General features: G+C 43.7%; 1 protein-coding gene across 1 annotated transcript; it reads left to right on the top strand.

Moving 5' to 3' along the window:
• The first annotated feature begins 8,614 nt into the window (after positions 1-8,614).
• tonsl (tonsoku-like, DNA repair protein) lies at positions 8,615-23,467 on the top strand. Its single transcript, XM_030788390.1, has 28 exons — positions 8,615-8,639; positions 8,958-9,053; positions 9,340-9,482; positions 9,702-9,885; positions 10,116-10,245; positions 10,696-10,867; positions 11,022-11,136; positions 11,356-11,501; positions 11,690-11,842; positions 12,085-12,210; positions 12,368-12,563; positions 12,718-12,773; positions 13,416-13,505; positions 13,589-13,661; positions 13,913-14,076; positions 14,421-14,544; positions 14,682-14,911; positions 15,209-15,683; positions 17,001-17,185; positions 17,336-17,427; positions 17,506-17,662; positions 17,941-18,019; positions 18,336-18,643; positions 21,261-21,432; positions 21,868-22,043; positions 22,575-22,648; positions 22,887-23,020; positions 23,265-23,467. The coding sequence occupies exons 1-28, from the start codon at positions 8,615-8,617 to the stop codon at positions 23,465-23,467; spliced, it is 4,278 nt and encodes a 1,425-aa protein (XP_030644250.1).
• Positions 23,468-24,206: the final 739 nt, after the last annotated feature.

Raw genomic sequence — 24,206 nt, 5'->3', positions numbered from 1 at the left:
AACGTTTAGAATAAAAAAACCAATGTACGTTTGCATAGCCTTGAGTTGAGGGCAGTTTTTTCTTTTTAATGTTGCTGCTGAGGACCGACTGTGCATCACATTTTTCCTCTAGCTCCACTTTAAAGTGGCTGAGATAATCAAAGACTTGATGAGAAATAAATTGGAATCAGATGTGGTAGATCTGGGTTATGTCCAGAAAATGTAAAACATTGATTTAGTGGAACCATTTGTAGTCCCCCCCCCCCCCCCCCCCCCCCCCCCAGATGTTCTGATCATGCAGATACAACTTCAAGTCATTGTGGCCATGACTTGGGGTTTAAAACATGTTAGAGGTGCATGGTATGCATTTGTACTAAGAGGCACAACTACACATAATAAGCCAGCACAGCCTGGTCACCCACAGTGAGACTCGGATTGTTTGTAGTATTTAGGTCTTAGTGCTTTATAGCAAAAAAAACAAAGAAATAAAGCAAAAATGCCCTGAGAGATCAGACGGTGGTGGGAGAACTAAAACTATTTTTAATTTAGTACTCCAGTGCGTGTACCGCCGCCAAAACTGTTTTTGGGTAATTTAAAATTCAACAATACACTAACACACTAAGGCACACAGAATGCCAAAATAACGTTACTTTGAAACCTTGAAATGTGACAGGTTGTAATTTGTTTCAGATATTATTTAATTACGATGTAAATTATGATTGTATGTGTAATGATATATATTTTGACAGTTTGTGTACAAACTTTATTATGTTTACCGAAGACCAATAAAGATTATTTTGATTTTATATAAATACACAATCAAGAAAGCAACATGTCACATGCATCAAATTTTATTTGAAATTAAATTAAAATCAAGCAAAGCATGTAGATATTGAAAAGGTTTGCTGCTGCTGGTTAGTTAGGTTGGGTTAATTATTATGTATTATACACCACATGTTTCCTAATAACATAATTTTTTTTGCACAAGAAATTTAAATGGAGTTGTAGAGGGGGCAAATTTCATCAGTGAGAACCCAGGAGGAGGACTCAGGACAATAAGGGAAAATTGAACAAAGTTATTTTCAATACATGGAGTTATGTGATTATCTGAGTCAATAAACATAAAAATGCTCGCTTCAGTCAGAATCATGATAATTCCGCTCCCTGAAACTAAATAATAACAAGGCAGCAAAATTTCAAACAGAATAAAACATTAGGTAGGCTAATGCATACTTGTAAGCGGTAAACTCAAGCGTATTTATGTTTTTAAAACGATCATAAGTACGGTATTTACAGGCTTATGGGTATTTTGGGTGTACTTCTTTAGTTGCTGGGCCAGCATCTTTCCACCAGCAGAGACGGAGCTGACGACAGACTCTTCCCGGGCTTCGCATGTGGCGGTTGACGATGTCCAGAATGATCTGGACGTGGTAGTTGCTCAGAAACTGATTGCAGAGGAACGATGGAACGGAAAGGCCGGTGCAGGATCTATGTAGCAGATTCCTGAGATATTTCTGCCAGAGAGATGACAGTGAAAGTCTTTATGGATATGAATTCATATTAGTAATGGTGTCTCCTATCACCCTCAATTAATAACCAACTAAACTTAAAGTCAAAATGATGAAAAATACCAGGAATTTTCTCCTCACTCTCCTCAGACTCCTAGATTGGAGTAGCTTACCCTGCTCACATGAGCCGGTATCTGTTTAAGGATGTTGCGAACCACTCTTTTGCAGACGTAGCAGACCCCAGGGATTTTTGCGCTTTCATTCATTCGCTGACAGGCAGACATGAGAAAGACAGTGCGATGCTTTAACAACAGTTTGATGCATCCCATAAACCCTTTGCAAGATGACCACCTGCATACATGGTCTCATGAAATTAACTTTGGGATTAAAGTCAAAATTTCGAGACCAAGAGCTTAATTTCCAGTTAAAGGTCTAAATACAGTCATTATGGTTAAAATATAATAGCCCTAATACTCCTACGTACTGTGCTCACAATGCTTACATTCCTAGAATCAGATCAGTCAGACTTTTTATATATACATTTTTACACTTGTCATCATAGTTGTGTAAAATAAAATGTAAGACATTTACTTTCTTTTTGATCTGACCCATTCTACACAACATACCTTTAGATCCAGACACAGGTCATTAAGGTCACTGAGAACGGCTGCTTCATTGTATTCTGTAAAACAAGATTATTAATTTCGTTATTTTTTCCTGTTCGGAATTGAATGTCTAAAGTACTTGCTGAAAGTATAAACTGGATGAACAGTTGTGATATAAAAACAGTCAAGCTTACCCTCATAGAACAACCTCTCTTGCTCCTCCAGGTCATACTCTTGGGGCGGATTCCCAAGCACTAAAAGGAGCATCAGTTTTATAAATAAAAAGTTATAAAAGTCAGTTACATCATTGAAAAGTCTATTAAACAGATGGGGAAATTGCATCAGAAATCTGATGGTGATTATTGAGTGTGCTTCTAATTTTACTTACCTGGGGAAAAGAGAAGGACGCCAATCACGAAGGATCTGAACATCTTTATTTTTTTTTTGCCCAGGAGCCAAGAGTTGGAGCTTTTATAGACTACCAGTGATGGTCATTTAATTGAAATTAAACCACACGCACTGTTAGTGCCATTTTTTCATTTCTAATTGTGAAGTTGAGAAACCACTGTGAATAAACAAACACATTTTCAAGTTAATGTGTGAAATGAGTCAGCGTGGGAAAGGAGGATCACAGTTAAACTCAGTGAAAGCAATAAGTTATTGGGAAATCTCCATTTTGTACTCGTATCTTACCAAGTATATTAGTAAGTCATAAAAAAAGTTGCAACACAAGCTTGTGTGTGTGTGTGAGTGTGTGTGTGTGTGTGTGTGTGTGTGTGTGTGTCTGTCTGTCTGTGTGTTTTCACAATTTTAACCTTGCTGGACCACTGACTCATTATTGACACTTCAGCCTGTTCTGATCTGAACACAGAAAAAAGCGATGAATTTGATTAACATTTTGGCCCCCACCCCATCCCATCCATTATCTTGCTCCTTCTCATGTTTTTACTTTAATTACACTTTTATTGATTACAGTTTGGTATCTGGATGTCAGTCAGAGTGGTTAGAGATATGTGTACAAGATGGGGTAGACATGTATGACTCTATTCCTAATGAATACATTTCAGATGAATAAATGGACTGATGTTATTACCCCTCTGGTACTTCTACTCAGCTCCTTGTTCACCACGACGGTCCGGTACAACGACCGCATGACTGCTGCCGCCGCCCCGATCCGCCTGTTGATCTCCCGCTCCATTTTACCCTCACTTGTGAGCAAGCCCCGAGATACTTGAACTCCTCCACTTGAGGCAGAAACTCAGTCCCAACTCGGAGGGGGAAAGCCACCTTTTTCCGACATAGAACCATGGCCTCGGACTTGGAGGTGCTGATCCTCATCCCAACCGCTTCACACTTGGCTGCAAACCACCCCAACGCGTGCTGGAGGTCACAGTTTGATGAGGCCAACAGAACCACATCATCTGCAAAAAAGCAGAGACGCAATCCGTAGTGGACGCCCTCCCCACCCCGACTGCACCTTGAGATCCTGTCCATGAAAATTAAGAACAAGATCGGAGACAAGATAAAGCCCTGGCGGAGTCCAACACTCACTGGGAATGAGTTTGACTTTGTGCCGAGAATACGGACACAGCTCTCACTACGGTTATACAGGGACTGAATGGCTCCCAGCAGCGAACCTGGTACCCCATACTCCCGCAGTACCCCCCACTGGACATCCCGGGGAACACGATCGTAAGCCTTCCCCAGGTCCACAAAACACATGTAGACTGGATTGGCAAATTCCCATGATCCCTCCAGTATCTGTGCAAGGGTGAATAGCTGGTCCGCTGTTCCACGGCCAGGATGGAATCCACATTGTTCCTCCTGGATCCGAGGTTCGACAGTTGGCCGCAGTCTCCTTTCCAGTACCCTGGAGTAGGCTTTCCCAGGGAGGCTGAGCAGTGTGATACCCCAATAATTGGAGCACACTCTCCGGTCCCCTTTTTTAAAAATGGGGACCACCACCCCTGTCTGCCACTCCACAGGCACTGTCCCTGACTCCCACGCAACGTTGAAGAGGCGTGTCAGCCATGACAGCCCAACAACATCCAAAGCCTTCAGCATTTCAGGGCGGATCTCATCCACTCCTGGTGCCTTGCCACTGCAGAGTTTTCTAACTGCCTCAGTGACCTCTGCCAGAGAGATGGGTAATGACCCTCCTGAATCTTCTGGCCCTGCCTCCTCTGTGGAGGGCGCGTCAGTCGGGTTTAGGAGCTCCTCAAAGTGTTCCTTCCACCGTCCGACCACATCCTCAGTTGAGGTCAGGTCCTCCCCATCCCTGCTGAGAACAGCCTGGACGAGGCCCTGCCTGCCCCTCCTGAGTCGCCTGATGGTTTGCCAGAACCTCTTTGAGGCCAACCAAAAGTCCTTTTCCATGGCCTCCCCAAACTCCTCCCATACCCGAGTTTTTGCTTCTATGACAGCCGTCGCTGCAGCCCTTTTGGCATGCCGGTACCTCTCAGCCAATTCCGGAGTCCCCCGTGCTAGCCAAGCCCGGAAGGCCTCCCTCTTCAGCCTGACGGCTTCCCTCACCGGTGGCGTCCACCACCGGGTCCTTGGGTTGCCGCCACGACAGGCACTGACGACCATCTGGCCACAGCTCAAAGCTGCCGCTTCAACAATGGAGGCTCTGAACAGGGTCCATCGGACTTCAAGCCTCCCTCGGGATCAGGGAGAAGCTCCTCCGGAGGTGTGAGTTGAAGATCTTCCGTACAGGGTCCTCAGCCAGCCGTTCCCAGTTCACCCTCACTATGCGCTTGGGTTTACCAGGTCTGTCTGGCAGCCTCCTCCACCATCTGATCCAACTCACCACTAGGTGGTGATCAGTTGACAGCTCTGCCCCTCTCTTTACCCGAGTGTCCAGCACATACGGCCGCAGGTCTGATGAGACGACTACAAAGTCAATCATCAACCATTGGCCTAAGGAGCTCTGGTACCAGGTACACTTATGAGCTGCCTTATGCTCGAACATGGTGTTCGTTATGGACAATCCATGACTTGCACAGAAGTCCAACAACAAAGCACCACTCGGGTTCAGATCGGGTAGGCCGTTCCTCCAAATCACTCCCCTCCAAGTCTCTCCATCATTGCCAACGTGAGCATTGAAGTCTCCCAGCAGATGGTGCCTTCACTAGGACACTTCCAGTGTATCTAGGAAGGCTGGGTACTCTGAGCTGCCGTTCGGCGCGTACGCCGTCACGACAGTCAGAGATTTCCCCCCTGCAACCCGAAGGCGCAGTAAGGCGACCCTTTCGTTCACCGGAACAAACTCCAACACAGCGGTGCTCAGTCGGGGGCTAACAAGTAACCCCACACCTGCCCATCGCCTCTCACCCCAGGCAACTCCAGAGAAGGACAGAGTCCAGCCCCTATCCAGGAGTTTGGTTCCAGAGCCAAGCCTGTGCGTAGAAGTCAGCCCAACTATATCTAGTTGGTATCGCTCCACCTCCCGCACAAGTTCTGGCTCCTTCCCCCCCAGAGAGGTGACATTCCACGTACCAAAAGCCAGTTTCTGTACCGTAAGTCCAGTCTGCTGGGGATCTCGCCCTATCCTGCCACCCGTGTGGCATCGCACCCGGCCCCTATTTCTCCCCACGCAGGTGGTGGGCCCAGGAGAGGGTAGCACCACGTTGCTCATTTGGGCTGAGCCCAGCCAGACCCCGTGGAAGGTCCGACCACCAGGCGCTCGTCTACGAGCTCCCCTACCAGGCCTGGCTCTAGGAGGGGGCCCCGGTCTCCCTATCCCAGGCGAGGTGCTTGTATCTATGTGGGTGCTGATCATAAGGGTTTTCCGAATCGCTTTTTGTCTGGCCCCTCACCTGGGACCTCTCTGCCTTGGGTGAACCTACCAGGAGCTACATGCTCCAGGCAGCACAGCTCCCAGGATCACAGGGGCTCACAAACCCCTCCACCACGATAAGGTTGCAATTCTATTATTATTATTATTATTATTATTATTATTATTATTATTATTATTATTAATAATGCAAAACATCAGAACAGTATATACAAAAATATGACAAACAGCAAGATACATATAACAAATGGGTAATTCTTCAACTGTCCATTTTGGTCAGGACAATTTTAACATTTAGCTTTAGCATCTAACATTCTTTTAATAAAAATCCATTGCTATGGTTTATTTCTCCATTCTGTAGAAACACATCCTGCAGTCTGTGATGATTTTGTTAAATATATATATATATATATTATATTCACTCTAAATTAATAGGAAATCATAATTTCCTGTTATGGGAATGACTGTTGTGGAAATGACATTTTGATATTTTTCTTTTAAAGTCTCATGATATGTTAGCCTGCTGAAGTCAGATTTAGTGTTTGCATTAAATATGCACAAAATACACATTATTAAATGAAACTGGTCCAGCTGTTTACATTCACATGAAATATGAGCTGTCTGGAAATGACACCCAATAAACATATTCTCAATTTAACTCATACTTACCTTGATTTTTTGTCTGTTTATTACCCCTTATGGAGGTCACTCTCTTCTCAAAACATAAGTTCCCCTGCTGAGTGGCTGTTGCTATGGTTACCAAGTATACAAACCCTAAAACATGATCCCAGAATTCTATTTTGTACAGCGTGGTGGAAATGACAGCGAGGATTAAGTCAGGGGTGCAGTCCTGTTTTGATTTTGATTGTTGTAGCATGTAAAGCCCTTTGAGACTGTAAACAACGACTTGAAACCCAAGGGACAGGGGTTCTTTTTATGAAAAATACAGGTAAATGTGAAGAAATATTACAATACATAATATCTTTCATAGACATTAATGTCTAATTTGTATTTGTGCTCAACACTGAATTAAAAATAATGCAGTGTTGAAGGTCCAAAGTCCAGCTTAGGGACAAAGGCAATTTAGTAAAAACCATACATAAAAGGCCTCTTATAATATAGTAAAATTAATGACTGAGCCATTATTTATTTTTGTAAGTTCCTATTGGTGTGAAGTGTGGCAAAAATAAAAATGTGGAAATGGGTTTTCTTGTTGTTGATGTTGTAGTTGTTGTTTTTCTTATTTCTTCCAGGGACACAAAAATTACCATAGTTGAAGAATCACCCAAATACAGATATGCTTGGGCTATACAAACAAAATACAGTACTTACAAAGAGAACAAAGAGAATAGGGTACAGGTTGTACGTGTTTTAACAGCTGTGAGATGTCTGCAAGTCTTCAGCGTTTTTAAATACTGACAAAATATCACTGTAAATACAGGAAAGGAGTGGTTTTGTCCTGAAAATCTGTGGGTAAGTAAATGATACTTGCTGAGAAATAAAGTGGGAAATTGACAGCTGCTTCGCTCTGCCGCTGGATACCCGCGTCAGGAGAGTAGCAACAGAAGAGAGCAGGAGGAAAACAAGACGCAGGCCTCACGGATCCTGCAAATGCATAGTGTACCGCACCTAACAGTGACAAGACCACTGATTTGGCGTTTAACTGAGACATTTTGCTTAAGACACTTAGAGTACATATGCACTTCCCCTCTCACACAGCAATGGTTAATGGAAGAGCAACTGGTTATGTTTCATAACAGCACGAAATGTGTACAATATTGTGTGGTAATGTGAAATGAAGAGACAAAACCTTCATGACTTGAAATATGCAGTGTCTGTATTTATGGTACAGGAGGATCAGGGAATTTGATGGTGCCTTTATTCAGTTATTTGGTTATGTGGGTTTTCGAGGGTTTCTGGCACTTGTTTGGGGTGAAGAACACATACTGTTATTGTAGTGAACACAGTGAATTCATATTTGCCTGCTCGAAAACAGAGGTAAGGAACCATACAATTTACAGAGACACAAAGAACTGCTAAGGTATTACATGCCAGTATGAAAAGGGTCATTGTATTTGAGTCACACAAATTAACTGTGCTGAGGGTTCGGAGATCGTTTCCCCCGACGTACTGTACTTCGTTACACTGCAATACAATACAGTCCATGTGTGACAGGAAGGCGGAAGTTGTAGAAATTTTTGTACAGAACTGAATATCATCCTCTTATTTTGACATGCTCTTACGGGGCCTTTTCCCCTTCATCTTGTGTGTTTCAGTGGTTGTACCACGGCGGGGCGACACCGTAGCCATCTCAGGTTAGAGTCACCGCCAGTCCTGTGGGGACAGTGATATGTTGTTTTGTCCACCGGGGTGCAGTCGAAATCTACGAGAAGAAGAACGTTTTGTCGTATTCACACACCAGCCAATCGGCCAACTCCCAGCCACGGGTTGTTTCATCTCGAACATTGCGCGGGGAAGGAGACTTCATAACAAATAGGATAAGTAGCTAGCAAATCGGTATGAAGTCCCCAGGAAAATAGAGTCGTCATTTGTCCATTAATGATTCTTGATCGTATGTTTTGGAGCTATATCGATCATGAATGATATTGGTCGAGCGTTGTGTCAGTGAGAAAAAGAAGTACTTTTCAGTTATTCTGTCGTTTTTGCCAATTTGCCGACTGTTAATGTGACAACCTATTTAGCTTGCATTGCCTCAATCGGAGACAATGAGTACTTCTAAAGAGATCAGACGTAAGTATGGTAGCTCCCTAGCTAATTTACTTGCCGTTCCGAATGTTTTTGCAGTAATATTTAAACAGCGTGTGTGATCAGTGAGTTGGTGTACTTTGTCGATACTTAAAGTTGTTATACATATTGATCATTAAATGTGTAAGCGAATAGTGGCAGAAGCTCGTCTGCGCCGTTTCTTTTCGGAAATTTGTTGTAAACGTGTGGCTTGGAAATAGTTGTACAGTTCGAAAAACACCTGTGTTTGATGAAAGTGTCACAAAGTGCAGTACAATCGTCTTCTTCAGCCTGACAATGTCCTAATCTGATCGCATTTTACAGAGTTACAGAAGGCTAAAAGCAAAGCCCAGAGTACCAATAATTTGAAAGAGGAGGCCAGTCTCTGCAATCAACTAGGAGAGGCGCTTGCCCGAACTGGTAAGGGACGACCCGCTATCGACACATAATCGCCGCCGACCTTGTCATAAAGTCCTTTATGGAATATGGTAAAACCCTGTAACGTAACTGAACTGTTCAGTGTCTCAGTGTTTTCATTCTGTTGTGTTTCAGTGGTATAAGTGTATAGAGTGCATTCCAACAGAATAACTAACAGATCTGGGCAAAATTTTATTAAAGATTAATGAGTGATAACTGACAGTGAATAAAAAATGACCCGTTTGACCGTAAGAATAGAATTAAGTAATGTACTTTTTCCCTCTCTCAGGGGATTACCACGCAGCTATTGAAGAACATCGGCAGGAGTTGGCTTTGTCAGAAGTGTTGCATGATGTGATTGGCTGTGCAATAGCCAATCGTAAAATTGGAGAGTGCTATGCTGAACTTGGAAACATAGAGGCTGCCCTGAAGGTGAGCAGTGGTTTTGAGAAACCTACAAATATGATTTAATGAGCACAATAAATAGAAATCTTTCTCTCTCTATCTCTGTCCCTCTCAACCTGACGGTTAATTTCGTGAGAGTTTTGTCAAATGTCTGTAGTAACAAAGGATTATGAAAGCAATATCAATAAAACTACAATTACATCCATAATAATAACAGTCACATGTATGTATTTCTCATTCTCACAGCACCAGAGACGTCATCTGGACCTAGCTCGTTCTGTTAACGATGTAACTGAAGAGCAAAGAGCTTTGGCCACCATTGGTCGGACATATCTCTTCCTGTACGACAGCGACCAATCAAAAGAGAGCCTGAGACAAGCTGAGGATGCCTTTAGGAAAAGCCTGGTCATATTGGATGAACGTCTAGAAGGTGCGTAATTTGTCGCGATATGAAATGTGCCAGGGTGTGTTGACCACTACCCTTGGCTACACTCCATGGGTTCATTGCACATACAAGCTCCATTTGCAGGTATAAAGCCAAAGGCATATTCTTGTAGTACCTTCAACAGGCAAAACACCTCTGGCTGCAATGTGAACTTTGGTGGGGTTTTTGAACTCTGATGAGATTGAGTTGGTCAGAGGGTTTCACTGTATTTACAGGTACAGTGTCACCACGGGAGGTGAGCGAGATGAGGGCACGTCTCCTCCTGAATTTGGGCTATGTGTATGATGGACTGAAGGAGCCTCAGCGCTGCAATGACTTCATCCGACAGAGCATTTTCATAGCAGAGTGAGAACCTCCATTCATGAGTCTGCAGGAGATTAAAAAAAAAACAAAAAACAATAAGGGGTTGAGTCTTGTTCAGTTCAAGGAAACATCTGAAATTCAGTCCATACATTTTAAGTTTTAAATTTAAGTTTAATTTTTATATCAAAAATAAATAGTGAATTTGTTATTTCAGGCAAAGGCTTGTATTAAATCAGTTGTAGAAAACTTAAAATGGTGTTTGGGTGATTTCGCATCTTGGTTGTTTAGAATGGTTTTCCTGAACTGTGATGCATATGCCCAATAAATTAAGTTGTTTTTGCTCGTGTGCTTGCTCCAATTGAACTTTGGGCCCAGACCAAATATTTATAGCAAAGAAAATGAACTATAAGAGTGAAAATGCCCTTTTTAATTTCAGTCATAAGTGCATTAAATGATTTAAAGTGGGAAATAAAATCCTGGGTGCTTTGACAGGAAGAACAACCTATTTGAGGATCTGTACCGTGCCAACTTCAATCTCGGCGAGATCAGTTTCAAACAGGGGCAGCATTCTCGCGCCATCCGCTGCTTTGAACAGGCCAAAGAGTCCGCTCGGAAGTTGAAGGAGAAATTCAGCGAGAGCGAGTGTTTCCACAGAATCGGCAGGGTAGGTATACAGCTACCGGATCATTTTCATCCTGCACCTACAATTCACCTATCTGCATGTATACAAATCGACATCGGAAGCCATACAACTCTCCCCCCCCCCCCCCCCCCCCCCCCCCTAAATCTCCTGCTGTCTGTGGCTGTGTGTGTGGTAGGTGCTGCTGTCTCTAGGCGACTTTGCGGCAGCTCGGCGTTCCTTGAAGAAATCGTATGCTCTTGGTTCTCAGCTCCCTGCTGAGCGGGCAATGGTGAAGAGAGATTTTAAACACGGTAAGATAACAGGAATAGTACAAGAGAGCTGTCCTTATTATGTCCTAAATCATACAGAGTTATACAGAGAGGATACACTTTTTCTGTTTTGTTTTGTTTTGTTTTTTGACTTTGTGTTTGAGTAGTGACCTCTTTACTAAGTGTCGTCTCTTTGACGACCGAGTGCTCTATTCAGGCTTAGACTATACACAGTGTTTTACAAACTGTCTGTTTCCATAGCAATACAAGGTTGTCAGCTGGAAGAGGCAGGGTCAGAGGTGACTGACAGGCTGTCCCATGAGGCCATGGGGCTGGCAGAGCAGCTTGGTGACCTCTACTGTAAAGTGGGCTGCTACAGTAAAGCTCTGGAGGCTTATCAAACACAGGTAAATATATATATATATATATATATATATATATATATATTACATAAATATGTGTTTCCACACACACTAAAATCACACGAAGTGCATTTTTACATACAGCCACTGTACGGGTATAAGAAGGCTGGGGCTGACCACTGAAAACTGAATCATTATTGTATTAATGCACTGATTTTTATGGATGTTTTTAGCTGTCCTGTGCCAAGGCTTTGGGGAAACCCGCTCGAGAGGTGGCTGTTATCCACGTGTCCCTCGCTGCCACACACACAGACCTGAGGCAGTACGACAAAGCCGTCGGGCATTACAGACAAGAGCTGCAGCTGAGAAAGGGCAATCCCAAAGAGGTGCCGTAACACGCACATTCTCACACACACATACACACACGCACACTCACACACACACATACACACACACACACATACACACACGCACACTCACACACACACACGCACACTCACGCACACACACGCACACTCTCGCACACACACGCACAGCTGGGTTCATCTTTACACTAACGCACTGTACATACTGTTTGCCTCTGTTCAGGAGTATAAACATCGTTTGTGTGTGTGTGTGTGTGCATTAGGAGTGTGAGACGTGGCTGAACATTGCTGTGTGTTTGGAGGAGAGTGGCCAGTCCATAGAGGAGTTGGACAAGTGCTACGGCAGCGCCCTTAAATGTGCCGAAACAGCAAAACAGGCTAAACTACAGGTCTGTTATGGCTACACACACACACACACATACATAAACACACAAATTACTGTGATGTCTTCCTCTGCATGTCTCATGCATATTTCTCTTTTCATGATGAAAAGTGTATGTAGCGTACGCCTACCAGCTTTACTAACATGATCCCGTTTTCTCTCAGCGGCGCGTCTTGAGGGCATGGTTATCAGCCCAGCGTCGCGGAGGTTCATCTCAGAGCGATAACACAGAGGCCAGGCTCCAGGAGCTGTGTGCGGCGGAGGGCCGAAGCCCTGATGACAGCGAGGAAGAGGACGAGGAGGAAGAAGAGCCGAACAGCGAACCTTTAGAGGACAGCGACATTCAGCTGTCTGACTCTGGTACAAACAAACACGTCCAGTTCTGGCTTTACTCCTGACAGTGAGCTGTAGTATTGTTTTTTGGCCTTTTTTTTTTTTTTTTTTTTTAAATCAGTTAGCTTTTCATAACTCTGCATAGTGCATCAGGGTACTAACAGTGTGCATATCCTCACAGATGATGATCTGGAGGGTTATGACAAAATCGTAAGCGGCCGCAGGAAGACAGGCAGGGTAAGAACTGACATCATGTCTCACAACCTTTTAACTTGGGAGGTTTTGTACCTCTGAGACCACAACTACAATGAGTCTTTGTCACTTTCTTTTTTTTTTTCCTGTTTCCTTATATCTGTTCTCTTTTACTCATTCATTGTTTCTCCCTCTCTCAACCTGCACTGAGTGAATTTCCATATCAGAATTTTGAGCTTATCTGATATGCCGTAATATTGAGTCTAAAACAGGTACATATGTCATCCATCTGAGAAGAAATCCATAGTAGTTTTCAGGAAAGCCTCCTGCTTAACCCTTTGGTGGACACTGAAATGTGTTTTTGGACCTGCTTTTCATGTATTGAAAATGATTTCCTCCTGAGTTGATGGGCAGCATCAGTGAAGCAAACTTTATAATACATACCTTTATAAAAGTGCTATTGTCTCTGTTACATGATCTGTTTATCACTTAAGCTAAATATTTATTTTGTAAACATATCAGCATATTCCAGATTGAATTTAATGCATTATATTCCTTCAGTCTCTCAATTTACATGGCCTGTTGCCCTCTCTCTCTCTCTCTCTCTCTCTCTCTCTCTCTCTCTCTGTCTCTCTCTCTCTCTATCTTTCTCTCTCTCTCTCTCTCTCTCTCTCTCTCTCTCTGTAGTGGAATAGACGGAATGAGAAGGGGGAGACTTGTCTCCACAGGGCGTGTATTGATGGGAATATGAGGCAGGTTCAGTACCTAGTGGATCAGGTGAGCAGGACTGACCCAGACTCAGTGTGTGGTAGGTATGGAACACTGAGACATCTTCTCTGATACTCTTGTCTTTTTGGCAGGGACACCCAGTGAACCCCCGAGATTACTGTGGCTGGACACCTCTCCATGAGGCTTGTAACCATGGCCATCGAGGTAATAGAAACAAATATTTATTTATGTTTTTTTTAAATTAAAGGTTATTCGTTCATTCAGAGACAGGTGCAAAACTAACCAAGCCCTTGCTTTGATTTCTTTTAAATTTATATCTAGGTATGTTATAAATGATTTGAAGCCTTTCTAAGATCATACACAGTGAAGGTCTGAGTTTGTTGTCTGATAAAGATGCTGATGAAGAAATATGGAGATCTTAAGGCTATTCTTTTCTCTAATGTATTGTCATGCAGAGATTGTCGCCTTCTTGCTGGAGCGAGGGGCGAATATTAATGATCCAGGGGGCCCACACTGTGAGGGCATTACCCCTCTCCACGATGCCCTGAGCTGCGGGCATTTCAGCGTTGCACAGCTACTGGTGGAGAGAGGAGCTTCAGTTACTGTCCGTAATGGCAGGGTAAGATACAGACAATCACCCATGAAAACACTTAACCTTAAACAGCCAATCTGTTTTGTTTGTTTGTTCGTTTTTAGACGTAATACTTCATATGCCCCTTAGATCAAGACTCTTTGAGTTTGAGGGGATATCTGAAAATTTCTACTGTTGTGATGCAGTTGCACGTTGTTCAACAGTCTTTCAAAAAGTATTGTTACGAACTAGTTTAGGCTGTGTGAGCATTTGCATTGTCTGCCATATAGTTCCCCCAAAAAACAACAACCCACTTATCTTGATACAATCTCCCATAAGGTTTTTCTCACGAACTGAAGAGACATGTGTGGATACTTGTGTCTTCCCCACAGGGTGAAACTCCTCTGGACAATTTGCGTCATTGGTTTCGGACGTACAGTCGGAACCTGGACCAGCAAACCCGGCAGGAGTGTATGGATACGGAGAAACTGCTGAGGAGAGCCCTAGCTGGAGGAGGTGAGGGGAAATAATAGGGTTTGATTGGAGGAGGTACTCTAAAGAACGAATACTGAGAGTAAATCATTTAATTGAGTGACTTAATAAACGCTCATTAGAAACAAGTTTGATGCAGCTGCTACATTCTCTCTCCTTAGTAACTGTCACGCCAGTCACACTCCGACCGCTGGAGGCGCTGCAGGACAGTCAGCTGTTTGACGCTGAGTGCTCAGAGCCTTTGCTGGAACAGGAGGGGCAGCGCCGGTGCCCCCAGAGTACTTTGCCCCAAAACAGGAGCCCCCCAGCGAGTGCGACTGCCCCCGGACAGAGAAGCTCAGCCGGACCGGGCCACAGACGGAGAGGGACAGAGAAGGATATCCTCTATGGGGTACTGATTTTTGTCTTTTTGCTTGTTTTATCGTTATGCGTCCGTCATGTTTATGTAGATCGTTTTTACCTGTTCACCGTAATCTGACAAGAAGCATTTAATCATCACATGTAATGAACTTTAGGAAGCAAATTTAGGAAGGTTTTCTTCATGTTGTGTTTTTAAAGGCGTAATATAATTCTATTGCTTAGGAACCTAGTGTTGTATGTTTTCCCAAGCTCTTTTGAGGTTTTGGAAAGCTCTGTGATAAAATTTCTATCCTTTTTCTCCTCTTCTCACGATGTCTCCATCCATTAGGATGACAGCAGCTCCTCTGAACACTCTGACTCTGACTGCTCTATCAGCCCACTGCGACCTGTTCGTCCCAGACAACGTTTCCCAGCAATCCCAAGTCCAAAGGAAGTCCCCACCAGCCAGGAAGTAACCTCAGCTCACGGGGGTCGTGAAGTTGCAGAACCTCCTCAGCATGTGTCTGGTAGGGAGGAGTACCAGCGAGCCATGCAGAGTCTTGGTAGTGCCAAGTCCCGCCTCCTCTCTCAGACCCTATCAGAGCCAGCGTTTAGCAGCACGCCAGCAGTGTCCACCAATGTCAAGACAGCTCTGGTCCCAGAGGAGGAGTACCTGGCAGACGACTGGCTGGAGGACGATTTGGTGGAGGTTCAACCTAAGAAGAAACGGAAAGTCGGGTCAGAACAAAGCGGGAGACAGGAGAGTTTGACGTTATCCAGAAATCAGAGTTACACTTCTGTTACATCTGAACCTACTCCCAGAGGTAGGTTCCAGCGTACACACACACGCAGAAACAAACAAACTTAAAAATTCAATTCAGATTGGCTTTCTTTTCATGACCAGGTCTCGAAATAAGAACTAAATATATTTTCCCCGAAATCACAAAATGATGATAGATGCTATAAGTGCAAGACAGTAGACAATAAGTATAAAACGACAGACAGGACAGACAGTGGGACAATAAGGACAAAACGACAGACAGGACAGACAGTGGGACAATAAGGACAAAACGACAGTCAGGACAGACAGTGGGACAATAAGGACAAAACGACAGACAGGACAGAGAGTGGGACAATAAGTATAAAACGACAGTCAGGACAGACAGTGGAACAGTAAGGACAATAAGTATGAAACGACAGTCAGGACAGAGAGTGGGACAATAAGTATAAAACGACAGTCAGGACAGACAGTGGAACAGTAAGGACAATAAGTATGAAACGACAGTTAGGACAGACAGTGGAACAGTAAGGACAAAACGACAGTCAGGACAGACAGTGGGACAATAAGGACAAAACGACAGTCAGGACAGACAGTGGGACAATAAGTATGAAACGACAGACAGGACAGAGAGTGGGACAATAAGTATAAAACGACAGACAGGACAGACAGTGGAACAGTAAGGACAATAAGTATGAAACGACAGTCAGGACAGACAGTGGAACAGTAAGTATAAAACGACAGACAGGACAGACAGTGGGACAGTAAGGACAAAACGACAGTCAGGACAGACAGTGGGACAATAAGGACAAAACGACAGTTAGGACAGACAGTGGGACAGTAAGTATAAAACGACAGACAGGACAGACAGTGGGACAGTAAGGACAAAACGACAGTCAGGACAGACAGTGGGACAATAAGGACAAAACGACAGACAGGACAGACAGTGGGACAGTAAGGACAAAACGACAGTCAGGACAGACAGTGGGACAACAAGGATAAAACGACAGACAGGACAGACAGTGGGACAATAAGTATAAAACGACAGACAGGACAGACAGTGGAACAGTAAGTATAAAACGACAGACAGTGGGACAATAAGTATAAAACGACAGACAGGACAGACAGTGGGACAGTAAGTATAAAACGACAGTCAGGACAGACAGTGGGACAATAAGGACAAAACAACAGACGTCACATGGTAGGCGCAAAACGGCATTAAAGTCTTAAAATTCTGATTTTTAAGTTTGAAAAACTCCTCAACTCATTGGTATTATGCATGGCATGACCTTTGCACTCTCTATGTTATCTTACTTGTTTGGCTAACATGGGTTTTTGCTGTGCTTTCTCTCTCTCTCTGTAGTTCAGTCTTCGTCCAGCAGGCTGTCCCTGAGGAAGGGCGCGTCTAAACCTCGGCAGGTGAAGATGAGTCAGCTCCCTGGTATGGTCATGCTGGGCAGAAGAGAGGTCAGCAGGCCACAGAGTCCGACCGTCGCCAGTGATGACGACCCTCTGCAGTCTACACCTCCCCAGCCTTACAGTACTCAGGTAGAGCTCCAGCACTCATGTACTGAATAACAGCCTGACATAGCAGGAGTGCTTCTTTGGAATAAGCAATAGATAAGGGCAAATGTGTGTCCTATGTATCCAAAAAGGTGTTAGTAAAAAATGGTTTTTTTTTTTTTTTTTTCCTGTCAGACTACACAGAATGTGACTGCTTCCATGCCTGCTCCAATAAGGATGCGGGTCAGAGTCCAGGACAATATTTTCCTGATTCCCGTGCCTCACAGGTTAGTTTGTTAGTTTGTTTGTTTGTTTGTCTGTCTATGTGTGTGTGGCTTTAACTTATTCATTATTCCTTATTTCAGTGAGGCAGACACCTGCACTGTATCCTGGTTGTGTGAACAGGCAGCTCAGCGTTACTACCAGACCTGTGGTTTGCTGCCGCGCCTTTCTTTACAGAAGGAGGGCGCTCTTCTGTCTCCTCACGACCTGCTGCTTGCTGTCTTACACACCAACGAAGAGGTAAGATGCCCGCAATAAAAAGGGGCAGACCCAAGAATATGACTCAAGTTTCTGAAAAGATGTTTTTACTTATTTTTCCACCTCTAAACCATTTAAAATAAAACCTTTGAGCTTGACCGTAAATGTCATCCCCTGAACTCTGTAATATATCTATAGGTCCTGAGAGACATTTCGCTTTGACAATGAATTGATGGTCCTGACAATATAAGAGAGACTCAGTTAATTGGCTGAATGTGATTTGCATGTGTGTGTTACCGTGTTGGTTTGTGTACATGCAGGTTCTTGCTGAGGTGTGCTCATGGGATCTGCCTCCTCTTCCTGAGAGATACAGAAAAGCCTGTCAGAGTCTTAGTGTGGGTGAGTGTGTTAGGACTTTGCACGCATGCAATGCTTTTCTAGCGTGAAAGCCAAAAATGTTGTTATTTTCCACTGATGTTCGCACTGTGTGCTGTGACACATTATCTTGGGTACCTAATGTGTTGGGTGTACATTTTTTTTTTATCAGCAATAGATTTTACAATGTGATAGATAAGCACCCTCTTGTTTCTTTAGGGCGGTCACCAGAATTCTCCTCCCAGTTTAACATGAAACGTCGCAAAAGTGCATACCATGATAGTTTTCTGTCAAGCAATATGAAAAACTCTCTCAGATAACATTGTGCTGTGTTTTCCAGGGGAGGACATGCGTGTGTCTCGGTTGTGTGAAGTTCAGGATGGCAGCTCCTCCGTGTCTGTCTGTGGACTCAGTTTGGCTCCCAGCTCTCTGACCCCCCTCTTACGGGCCCTTAAACTACAGGCCAGCCTCACCGAACTCCGGCTCTCTGGGAACCGTCTCCACGACGACCTCCTGCCTGAGCTGCTCGCCGCCGCGACCACTATGCCCCGCCTGCGCCTGCTGGATATCTCAGCCAATCGGATTACAGGAGAAGGCCTCAAGAAAGCAGCTGACTCTTTAGAAGGGAGGAGTCAACCTGCATTTCCAGTAATTTCTTCTAAGATTTCATCTAAGTTTAAGTTGACTTTGTATATCTTTTTTGGGCCTTTTGTTCCTTAAACTGATGTCACATGGCATAAATACTATAAATTTTTGAGTGCTCCGTGCTGTCTTTGAGGTTGTTCTTAAAATTAGCATCATTTTTGTACCTGTGTTTTGTCTTCATTAACCATCATTCATTAAGCATCATTCTTCACCCTCATCAAGCATCATATTGAGAGATATAGTGTGATTAGTAGTTCTCATTGTGCTTAGCGGAGCAACACACTATCATAAAGTGCTCTTGATAAAAACGAGGTGTCATGAACTTTATCAGCTCTGTTGACCACTCCCATGGCATGGTCTGTCTGAGTTGGCAGGTGTGAAGTCAAGTAAGAAGAATGGCTAAGTGTCTGTGGCTTTGCGGTATGACTCACAAGTGGGACAAACGTAAGAGAGGGAAAGATATGTAGTTGTGCTCGTAAGTTTACATACCCTGGCGGAATTTGTGAGATGCGTACCATTCTTTAAAGGAAACATGAGCGATCAGGCAAAACGCGTTTCTTTTTATTTTTAAATGGGATTCAAATGAGACTATAAAGCATCACAGAATGGCACAATCATTAAACAAAACATAAAAATGAAGAAAATAATGAGATGCTCCCTGTTCGAAAAGATTTGCATACCTTTAATTCTTAATACTGTGTATTGCCCCCCCCCCCCCCCTTTCGCATCAGTGATGGCTTGCAGTGTTTAGTGATGGTTGTGGGTGAGGCCCTTTATCTTCTCAGGTGGTAAAGCTGCTCATTCTTCTTGGCAAAAAGCCTCCAGGTTGCGTGAATTCTTGGGTTGTCTTGCATGAACCGCACGTTTGCGATCTCCCCAAAGTGGCTTGGTGATATTGAGGGCAGGAGACTGTGATGGCCACTCCAGAACCTTCTGTTTTTCTCAGCTGTAGCCGCTGAAGGGTCGACGCAGCCTCGTGTTTTGGATCGCTGTCGTGTTGGAAAGTCTAAGCGTGTCTCGTGCGCAAAGCACCCACCAGTGTTTTCTGATGACATGCTGCATTCACCTTGCCATCAATTTTTCACTAAATTCCCCGTGACGCTGTAGCTCACACACCCCCTAAAACATCCAGAGATCCACCTCCATGCTTCACAACAGTGATGGGGTACTTTTTTTTTGGTCTAAGGCCTTGTTGACTCCTCTCCGAACACAGCGTTTATGGTCGTGACCATAAAGTTCAGTTTTGGTCTCATCACTCCATATCACTGTTCCAGAAGTTCTGAGGCTTGTCTAGGTGCTGTTTGGCATATTATAACGCGGGCTGTTTTGTGGTGTTGCCACAGTAACAGCTTTTTTTTTCTGGCAGCTCGACCCTGCAGCCCATTTTTGTCCAAGTACCTCCTTATTGTGGGTCTTAAAACAGCCACAACACTTTTTTTTTTTTTTTTGCAGAGAAGCCTGTATTTCAGCTGAAGTTGCCTGTGCATTTTTCTTTGCATCCCGACCAATTTTCCTTGCAGTTGTGACTGAAATCTTTGGTGGTCTACCAGTCGGTCTACTTCTTTTTCAGTTTGAAGACTACTGATTGGCATTTTCAAATCTTTGGACATCTTTTTATATCCAGTTCCTGATTTTATAAAGTTCAATGACCTTTTCTCGCAGGCCTTTTGGCAGTTCCTTTGCTTTCCCCCATGGCTTAGTTTCCAGCAAATTCAGGGTAGCCCTGGATGAAATATGCAGGGGTCTCTCAAGATACACACAAAAAACTTATGAGCACACTTGTATGTACTTTGTATGAAATTCACAAGGAAAGCAACAGTAGTTCATTGGCTTTTTGGAGCTTTTATTGTCAAGGTCACGGTACTTAAACAGTTTTGTTCAGTCACGAAGAAAAGAGAGCATCCATGTTATATTGAATAAGTCTACAGTGTGGAAGTACCTCAGCTACTTTACATTGGACCACTTGAACAGCCATCTCTCGTTATAAGCCTGTGTAATACATGCCAATAATATGTACATCCAAGGTGATCTGTGGCAGCAATACAGCGGCCACTGGGTACATGTGAAATCTCTCAGATGAACAAAACTGCTGATGTCGGTCAGAGTGGCAATATTCGTGGTTTCATGTTCTTATCAGTCATTTGAGTCAGATGGGACTTCCTGAGCAACGTAGATTTCCTGTATGGGTACACACCCAGGACTGTGAAACATTACACGCTTAAGAGAATCTTTTGCTCACTCATTTCCTTTGACACGTGCCAACTTGGACTTGGAGCAAATTCACATATAAGAATTCTGAGCTTGTCTGACATGCGGTAATATGGAGTGTAAAACAGGTGAATATATCATTCATCCGAAAAGAACTCGATAGCCGTTTTCAGGAAAGCCTCCTGCATAACCCTTTGGTGGACACTGAAATGTGTTTGGCCCAGCTTTACATGTGTTGAAAATGATTTCTTCCTGAGTTGATTTTATAAAACCTTTATAAAAGTATTTTTATTGAAGTGCTATCGTCCCTATCTGTTGATTACTTAAACTAAATACTTATATTGTAAACATATCGGCATATTCTAGATGGAGTTTAATGCATTGTGTTCAAATTCTCTCTCTCTCTCCCTAGTGTCTGGAGGAGTTAAATATGAGTATGAATCCACTGGGCGATGGCTGGTCTCAGGCCTTGGCTAGTGTGCTGTCGTCCTGTCCTCTTCTGGCTGCTCTGTCTCTACAGGCCTGTGGCATCACCGCACGATTCCTTCAGCAGCACCGTCTGCTTCTGGCCAGTGCACTGACTGGTAGGTACCATCAGCCCCCATCATTAACTCAGCTTTATAGCCAATTTCAAAGAGGGTGGAAGTTCAACCCACAGGGTCTGACTGATAGATACCATCAGCCCTAACCAGCGTCAGTTCAACTTTTGCTGATTTCACAGAGAGGGGAACTTCAACCCACAGGGTCTGACTGATAGATACCATCAGCCCTAACCAGTGTCAGTTCAACTTTTGCTGATTTCACAGAGAGGGGAAGTTAAACCCACGTGTGAAAAACAGCGACCTTTTTCTCACGATAAGAGATGGCACAAGATGTGGCGATAAAATGTGGGGTTTTATTGCAGAGCGAAACTACTTCACTTCATGGCTGGACATAACCTTGTGTGGCACAAGTTATTTAAAATGATACAAGGCTGATGAATGTGTTCTAGACTGTAATGCAGTGCTTATTGGATACAGGTACAGGACACCTGAGATCTGTGAACTTGTCCCATAATGCCTTGGGCTCGACAGGATTTGAGCTGGTGGTGAAAACATTGCCTCTCCACTGCCTCACACACCTTCACCTCTCCGCTGTGTTTAAAGGCCCTGCTGACCAGCCCACGCTGGAGCTCCTCACCTCACATCTGGCCCAGGTAGGCACACACACACACACACACATGCACAAACACATGTTAAGGTTGATCTAGAGTAAATAGATGTGACCGGCATAAAAATAGGAACTGCTAGTGTTGGAGCTTATCAAAGGTTAATCACTGAACAAAATGTTTTGCCAAGTTCTCTGAAAAGAGCTCACAACCATTTTACTGTGGTTTCATCACACATAGCAACTATGTCAATAAATTTAGTGGCTTTTTTCGTGTCAAAACATCAGTGTGGTTAACAACATTGTCGGACCCACCTGAAAATGTAAAACAGCATGAGACTCTGTGTGTATACTTTTGAAATGGATTTAGCCGCTTAAAAATAAATGTCTCTTTATTTTCTGAAACACTGCTCATTTGGTGCAGCAAATTAGGAAATGTTCTGATTTAGGAATGTATTCTCCAATAAACCAACCAGGATGTGCTTTTCACTCCTTCATCCCCCTTTGTATACTGTGTGTGTGTCTGTCTGTCTGTGTGTGTGTGTGTGTGTGTGTGTGCGTGTGCGTGTGTGTTTTCCAGGGGGAGTGCTCCCTCACACACTTGAGTCTTGCTGGGAATGGACTGACAGACCACAGTGTTGCTTCTCTCTCCAGGTCTGGTCATGCTCATTGTTCATATTTCACTTGTATGTTTTGAACCATGAAGAAACACTCCTTACATGGATAATTAAATGAGACCTTATTTAGAAGGAGCTTTTTTTGTGTTCCTGTTATTTGCATGTGTCCTTTTAAATGTTTTGTTTCCTTGCTCAAACCCCCAGTTTTCTGTAATAGCAGGTCTCGCGACCACTGTTTGCTGAATGCCTCTGTTATACTTCTTGGACATTTGCAGGTTCCTCCCTGTCTGTCCCTCACTAGTGTCTCTGGATTTATCGGGCAACCCAGCTGTGACCTCAGCTGGCCTCAACAGCCTTCTCAGTGGACTGAGGGAGTCCTGTCGGACCTTAACACTTCTCAACCTTCAAGGTTAACTATAGCACTGATGAGCACCATTTAAAATAGCACATGGCATGTTTGGCTATTTAACCTGGGCATGTTGTGTGTGAGTGAGAGAGAGACTTGTGTGTTTACTTACTGTGTCTTTCTGAGTTCCTAAAAATTTACATGGCCTGTTGCCCTCTCTCTCTCTCTCTCTCTCTCTCTCTCTCTCTCTCTCTCTCTCTCTCTCTCTCTCTCTCTCTCCCCCTTTCTCTCTCTGTCCTTCCCTCAGGTTGTCAGGTGTCAGGGCCATGGGATGGGGTGTGTCTGGATGATCTATCCAAACGAGTTCTGGACTTACGTCTCTGCTCCCAGAGGCTGAATAAACTGGATCAAAGTGCTTTGCAGCAGAGTTGGAGAGGACATGGAGAGGGAGCCCGCGTCCTTTGCCGCGGTGCCAAATGCCTGCTGCGTGCTGCCTCTGTCTCCCAGTGAGCCCAGCTCCCATCCTACAGACATGACCTCAGAAGAACTGAAGGTCTTTCACTGAGTTAGTGAGGGCCTGCAGTTGACACAGCGTTTACCACATCATCTCCTCCCCTTTGCATGCTGGTCTTGTTTAATGCATAAACATTTTTTTTATCTGCTGTAAATGTACAGAATGTAAATGTCTAAATACTTCTGTGTGTTTGTGTGTTGTAACACTATGGAATTGTTCTTTGGTGCTACAGCAGTTTCAGAAGAGGTATTTGTGTGAACTTTGCCAATTTGTTTTATTTATGCATGTTTTCAGTTGTTGGCATATTATTATTTTCAGAAGTATGTCAGTATGTTATACATTCATTCCTTTCATGAGCTTAGTAGAAGGGATTTTTTTAACCATTTAACACAAATGAAACTATAGAACTGTGTTCTGAATGGGAGCTGTGTGGTTGAACATGTTCTTTCTGGAATCTGTAATGTGTTTTTGGTTTTTCTGAGAAATGGGTCCTTGAAAACCCATCATTTACTCTCCCAATTAGTTGAGTAGTTCAACCACAAAAAGTCATCCTCCTGTCTTACTGATAGGTCAGCTTGTGGTTTTGCTACTGTTTTTACGTTGGTCTGAATGTTTGACACACATGACATCCATAAATAAAATTCTTATGTTAGACTTTCTTCTTCATTGTACTTTATTATGAGTTGGTAGAATGCTGTGGATCTTGGATATACAGTAGTGCACACTGAAGGAGTA

This window comes from Chanos chanos, chromosome 1, assembly GCF_902362185.1.
Source record: "Chanos chanos chromosome 1, fChaCha1.1, whole genome shotgun sequence".
Lineage (NCBI taxonomy): Eukaryota > Metazoa > Chordata > Actinopteri > Gonorynchiformes > Chanidae > Chanos > Chanos chanos.
This window is presented reverse-complemented; position numbering and strand designations above follow the sequence as displayed.